Raw genomic sequence first — 7561 nt, 5'->3', positions numbered from 1 at the left:
CTGAAAAATATTCCATTATAAGAGTATACCACATTAAGTTTATCCATTCATCTGTTGGTGGACACTTGTGTTACTTCCATCTTTTGGCAATTGTGAAAAGGCTGCTGTGAATAATGGGGTGCATATATCTGTTCATGTCCCTGCTTTCAGTTCTTTTGAGTATATATCTAGCAGTGGGATTGCTGGATCATATAGCTATGCCTACATAGCTTCAGGAAGAACTACCAAACTGTCCTACACATAGAATAATGTTTACACTATTGTACATTCCCACAAGCAGAGAATGAGCATTCCTATTTCTCCACATCATCTCCAATATTTAGTTTTCTGGTTTTTTGATAGCCTGGAAGGTGTGAAATGATATGTCATTACAGTTCTTTTTCTAACTTTAACCACTTTATTTGTACAATGAGGGATATTCATTGAATTCACAATTTTATACTAGAATTACCAACAAATATTATCAATGTTTTTCATCATATCAAACAGAATGTCTGTACCCATTAAGACTTCAATCCCCATTCAATCCTGAATCTGCCAACCTCCTCGTATCTATGAATTAACATATTCTAGGCATTCCATGAAAATGAAATCATACAATACTTTTTTCATTATACTTGACCTATTTAATTCAAATGCACATTTCTTTGTTCATCCATGTTATAACATGTATCTTTCCTTTGTGCAAGTGACTGATATTCCATTGTGTGTATCCATTTGTTTATCCACTTATCCATTGATGGACATTTGGATTGCCAACATTTTTTTATTTTAATTTTATTTTTTAATTATCTTTTATAAAATTAATAGATCACAAAAAACATTACATTAAAAAAATAAGTTGTTCTCATATACCCCACTCCTCATTACCCACCCCCATTATTACAGTTTTGATTTGCATTTCCCTAATAGTTAATGATGTTGGGTGTCTGTTCATATCCTTTTTAGCGATTTGTATTTCATCTTTTAAAAAATGTCTATTTATTACTTTTGCCCATTTTTAATTTGGGTTGTCTTTTTATTTTTGAATTGTAGGATTTCTTTATATATTCTGGATACTAGAGCTTTCCTGCATAGATGGTTTCCAAATATCTTCTCCCATTATATGTTTTGCCTTTTCACTTTCTTTACCAATTCCTTTGAAGTACAATTTAAAAAAAATCTGAGTAGTTCCCAATCATCTAACTTTTCTTTCATTGATTGTGACGTGGTTGTAAAATTTATGAAATCATTGCCAGACACAAAATATTGAAGATGTTTCCTTATATTTTCTTCTTGGAGTTATGGTATTGTCTTTTATCCATCTTGAGTTAATTTGTATATAAGATGTGAGGTAGGATCCTCTTTCATTCTTTTCCATATGGATATCCAGTTGTCCCTGCTTCATTGTTGAAGAGACTGTTCTTTCTTAGTTGAGGAAGCATGACACCCTGAAAAAAATTTGCTGTATCTTAAGACATTAAAAGAATCAAAATATCACTCTTCTACAATTTAATTTCTTTTTCAAAATATTAAATTGATTATTTAAAAAATAAGTACCCATTATTAGGTTGGGAGTGCTTCACTTTTAACAAGAAAAGCTGTATATTCCCTCAAGAGTCTTAATTGTTGCTTCTCCTCAGGGGAAAGGAGGCATAATATAAATTATAGAATAATTTCCTATATGAACTCTTTATAAAATGAAGTATTTGTTTTTCTTAACTGATGCATTTTTCTTTTGTCAGATCATTTTATTTTCATCTTGTTGAAATCTTGTATTGGTAATTAAATTTCTGAAACTGAGAAGAAAATTCTTTGTTAAATTTTGGATTTTCTGTAGTAAAAACAGATATTTATAAAGATGCTTATATGGTATGGTGTAATATTTAAGGTATTTGATAAAATCAAATATTAATTAGGTAAGATAATGTCTATATTTTAATAATATTAGAGTGGGTGGCTAAATAAATGTATGAAAATTGTTCCAGTCTGAAGAAATATTGATTCTACACAAGTGTGGTAAATACCATTGTATCCAAAGTTCTCTTGTATCTAAAGCATGTTTCTGACTGATTCTTGATTTATATTTCTAGCTTGATTTATATTTCCAAGATCATAATAGTCTACAAGGACATCACAAAGCAGGGGAGAGATTACATCTTAGAAAGGCTTTTTTTTTTTGTTTCCACTAGTTTATCAGTTATAGATCTAATGGGTATTAATAGGTGTGAAAGATCTCTTCTTTAGCAATGTATTTTAATAGACAAATTAATAGCCCATTTTCAAAGAAATTTTAAATGTAAGATTTTCTTGTTATTATATTAAATTATAAATTTTGAATTATCTTACAATCTAAGATTTTTAGTGATAATTTTGCTTAACAAAATAATTTCCTTTTTCTCTGTATAGTGGAAACTTGAAGTAACTATTTGTAAAGGAAGAAGACCCATCTATGTTACCTTTGCTTTTGATCATATGTAAACCTGTAAGTGACACAAAATAACAATGCATAATTCCTGGTTAATTTCCAATGTAAGGCTAAACCTAGCCACAGGTCTCTTGTTCTGAATACTCCTTAAATTGTTTGGCTGTTTATTACTGTTTAAAAACATGACTTCAATATATATAATTCATGTATTTATATGCTTAGTTATATTTAGTAATCTCATATGGCAGTTTTGGAGATTGAACTTTATAAGGACTTTTTCTTCTAGAGGAAATAAGCTGTTGATTCATTGGGTTAATTAGAGAAGTTACAGAATCTTTTCCTGAGCAATACATTGTTAACAAAAATATCTCCTCTGTTTTTCTAATTATATGGCAAATAACTGAGATTTATTTATGCTTGCTTCAAAAGGAGGAGTTTGTTAAATAAGTTCCCTCCTCACATGAACAAATTCTGAGTTTTATGTGCTGAAATCAGAATTTTGACTTAAGAAACTTATACATTCAATGGTGAAATTTAGGTAAAAAGTATTTTCATTTCTTGAGGATACATGTTGTTCATGTAGTCTGATCTAGAGCCCTGGGTGTAAGGTACTAACTTATTTCTTATTATCCTTGTTTAGGAAAATTAAGTCAAATTAGTAAGTGTGGGTGTAAAGGAAAGTGAGTCCTTAATATAAAAGTTGTATTTACTCTCTCAAAATATTAATGTTTCTTGTAAAAAAGTGCCTTTATTTTTTATATTGACTATTATTTTTAAAAATACTAAAATATAATATAAATTACTTAGTAAAATCTTAAATATTTGAGAGTTGAGAATTAATGCTACAGATGTTACTTTGTTTCAATCTTCATTCACTCATTTAACAAACTTTTGTTCATTGAGTAATATTATCTAAGTATTTTGTGCTTTGTATGATAATTTTCTTTGAAAAGATTCATTGTTTCAACAGTATTGTTGAAAAGAGTTTTCTCTCAAATAGGACAAAGATCTGGTAGTCTTTAAGAAAAGGAAAGGGTAGTGATAGTAACAATGACCTGAAGGAAAGAGCAATAACATTTTCCAATGAATCTCAGCAATTCCTATTTAAATATTTCTCATGGAAAAAAAAGTATTATATATTTTTATCTCAATTAAGAAATAATGAAGAATTTCTACCAGGTAAAAGAAATGAGGGGTGAGTGGTAGTGTAGAGAAACGGTAGCAACTGACTTTTGCATTTTATTTTCTAAATGTAATTTTAGTTTGACATTTCTATCATTCACATTTGATTTTTTTAAATAAAACAGAACAAATTAGTTTTTTCCAAGTTGTAGTATATCATCTGTCATGTATACATCATGCACACCTCACTTAACGAAAACAACCATTCTGTACATGATTTCACATTTTTCAAAAAATTTTATTCCCCTTTTATGGAAAAATATCTCTAGGACTCTGTTCTTGTGTTTTTGTGATTTTTTGAAAACTTTCTTTATATATGCCAAATTCTTAATGTTAGGTGAAAACACACACACACACACAAGTATAAAAAGAAAATTATCCTTTAAGTAATCCTGATGTGATTTTTTTCTGTAGTGTTTATCTTTTTGTACCATTGATAATTGAGCTTTAAATTTTCTGCCTATGGATTTTAAATGGCTTTTTTATGTTCTTTTTCATCTTTATATTCAATCCTTTCTTCTATGTGTCATTCTTTATGACACACACATCTACATTATATTTTCTATGTGAGGAAAAATAGGAGAACATAAAGGCAATTTAAACAAAAAACAAAGATATTGTTTTCAACGTGGCAGTAAGACATGTACATAAGTATCAATTGCAGACTTTCAAGTAAATTAATGCTTTTTGTAAATAATCATAAATATTCTGATTATTTGGGCTATTATGGTATAATAAAACATAAATAGAAAATAATACAAGAGTAAATGAGAGCATATAAGAATTAGAAACTCCATGTTGTCAAGTATTTGAGCTTTAAGGGGAAAGTGAATTGCATATATATGCAAATATTTCTGTTCTTCTGGTCACATGCAGACATTATCAACCAGGCATTATTTATATTACATAGGCTACCTTTAATTTGATTAAAATTTGTATTTAACTTATATTAAGGTATGCTTTTTGAGACTAAAATACATTAATGTTCATATATAAAGGAAGGATCAACGATGTTTCTTTGTTGGAAACAAAGAAACTGAGCAAAGGAACTTAGTACGAATATTGCTAAAAACATAATAGCTGCATTGTATGTTTTTATCAATAATTCAAATAACTGAAATTTATAATAAATTAGGGCTAACACAATTCATCATCAAACAATCCCAAACTATTTTCCAAGTGTTTTTCATTACTAGGCTTCTATGTGTTTTTTTATTTTGACCTCTTTTGGTTTCATTTGCTCCAGAGTCTTGTGGAAAGAAGAGATGGACATTGACAATCTCACTACCCTGAATGAATTCATCCTCATAGGGCTGTCTGATCTACCCGAGGTGCGCTATCCTCTCTTCGTGGTTTTTGCTCTCATCTATCTGGTCACCTTGATGGGAAACGGTACTATTCTCCTTGCCATTGGGATTGAAAAAAAACTGCACACACCCATGTATTACTTCTTGGCAAATTTGTCCCTCTTAGACATATTCTGCCCGTCAGATACTGTTCCCAAGATGCTTGAGAATCTCCTGACTATGAAGCAAAACATTTCTTATGTTGGGTGTGCTTTGCAGCTTTATTTCTTGGTGGCCCTGGCAGGGACCGAGGTCTTCCTTCTAGCTGTCATGGCTTATGACCGGTATGTGGCCATATGTTTCCCCCTTCGTTATACCCTCATCATGACCATGGCACGCTGTACCAAGCTGACAGCTGGAACCTGGGCAGCTGGGTTTCTAAATTCCCTTCTGCATACAGTGTTGACATTCCGCCTGTCTTTCTGTAAGTCCAATCAGGTTAATCAATATTATTGTGACATCTCGCCAGTGGTGGCACTCTCCTGCTCTTCTACGTACCTGGCAGAGATGGTTCTTTTAGTGGTTGCAGGAATATTAGGGATCAGCGCTTTTCTAATCACCTTTATTTCTTATCTCTACATCATATCCACCATCCTGAAGATCCCATCATCCGAAGGTAAGCGCAAAGCCTTCTCTACATGTGCTTCCCACCTCCTTGTGGTATGTTTGTTTTATGGCACAACAATATTTACATATGTCCGCCCTACTTCTAGTGATCACTCCCCAGCCAGGGACAGGCTCATCTCAATGCTGTATGGGGTTATCACTCCAATGTTGAACCCCATCATCTACAGCTTGAGAAACACAGAGGTTAAAGGAGCACTTCGAAAATTTTTATGTCATAAACATGTTTACAGTTCACATAACATTAATGAAATTCATTAATTAGCACATTACTTAGATTGTATTCTTAGGAAGAATTGGAATAATTCATAGAAAAATAATTCTATCTGGATTATACAATGTAGACACACCTACCCATGTATACTCAGAAATTTACACTCTCTTGTGCCTATACACACATACATATAACCAAAGTTATGCATACCTCTATTCTTTAGGATCATAAAAAATTATCATCCAAATATATACATTTTTGGGAGTAAAACAGTGACTAGGTATTTCAGTGGGATAAATAGTATATACTGGACCTGTCTTATGTAAATTGAAACCTGTGACCATGTAATCTACGTCCATATCCACAGACAGAGCTATACCTGTATTGATGTGGGCTGTGGGTGGGAGGCTCTTTGTCTCTTCAGAGATAACCTAAGCTGTCTGTGACTTGTGAGTGTGGGACAGTGGGAGGCTGCAGTCCTGCCCTTGGTGACCATGGCAACGACTCCAGTCCCGGGAGGCAGTTTAGCAATGCAAACTCTATAAACTTTAAATGTTCAGGGAAGGTGCAGGCCAAATGTGTTGGAAGCTTATCTGGAATGTATAGGGTCCATGCTGGAAGCTTGCCTAGGATGTGGAGGATATGCGCTAATTCGGGCCTATTAAGCACTGAAGCAAAGAACAATTTGGCCCTTCCTCTGTATAAAAGGAACTCAAAATTCTTGGTCGGGGCTTGGATTTGAAACAGAAAGCACCCGAGTCCGGCCGGCCATCAATAAATCATTTTTCCTTCTCAAAATCATTCCTGAGTCCTGGCCTTTCTATATGCAAATAACTGAACTTCTCTCAACTTCTACAACATTTTCTATACATATTTTCATCTTTATACATATCTATCATCTGTAGCATCTGTATTACCTATATAATTTATATCTATATATGCTGCTTTTATTTTTAAACCAAACTATCTGTAGCTATTCTGCTTATTTCTTTACCTTTTCTATCTGCTTATCCTCATAAGCATCTTTACTATATCATTGAACTCTTCTTCATTTTATTTTCCACTTACTCTATATTTTCCACATTTCTCTTTTTCCTGTGACCACATCCATTCTTGTTTCCACCTGTCCCTCCAAGTATAGCACATACTTTTCTGTATCTCTGATATCATTTGATGTATTACCATTATCCTAATCTCAATGTGCACAAAACTGAAAGCACCATCTTCTACCATGTACACACTTGGACGTAACTTATAATTGGATAACAGCAGGTTTGTTATTTTTATCAATTTTTCCTAGTGAATCAGATTAAAATTGCTGAAATTAATCTCTGTTCTTTCTTGAAGCTCAGCACTTGCACTCTGTGTGAATAAAGAACTGTCATTTCTGACCATGGATTACTCACCATTCTCACTTTATTTTCTTATCCACCAGAAAGTCACATGTTTTCCTCTGAACCACTACTTATATAATACATAATTATAAGTCAGCAATGGCATATACTTTTCTCCTTAACATTCTCCAACTCTGCATTCTTATCACTTCCCACAATAGCCCCCAGTCTGGTGATCACACTGCTTTGTGTTATATTATAACATGCAATATCCACCTATTTGCTGTATTTCTTGACTATTCACCCTCTAGCTTTCAGTATCTTCTCTCTTCCACTTAACCACATTCTATCCTTTCTTTACAAATTAAGTGAAGCTATCATATCACTAGTAAAATGATCTTATATTATTCAACGTTCTAAGGTTCTTTCTTCTTCTGGACTGTCATTGTTCTAT

The 7561-nt window shown here is 32.4% G+C and overlaps 1 protein-coding gene across 1 annotated transcript; it reads left to right on the top strand.

The window, feature by feature from the left end:
• The first annotated feature begins 4854 nt into the window (after window positions 1-4854).
• On the top strand, window positions 4855-5820 carry LOC101419556 (olfactory receptor 5V1-like). Its single transcript, XM_004467615.1, has one exon. It carries the CDS (start codon window positions 4855-4857, stop codon window positions 5818-5820), a length of 966 nt encoding a protein of 321 aa, XP_004467672.1.
• The last annotated feature ends 1741 nt before the right edge of the window (window positions 5821-7561 follow it).

This window comes from Dasypus novemcinctus, chromosome 22, assembly GCF_030445035.2.
Source record: "Dasypus novemcinctus isolate mDasNov1 chromosome 22, mDasNov1.1.hap2, whole genome shotgun sequence".
In the NCBI taxonomy this organism is placed as follows: Eukaryota; Metazoa; Chordata; class Mammalia; order Cingulata; family Dasypodidae; genus Dasypus; species Dasypus novemcinctus.
The sequence above is the reverse complement of the archived record's forward strand: the minus strand, read 5'-3'. Positions and strand labels throughout refer to the sequence as shown.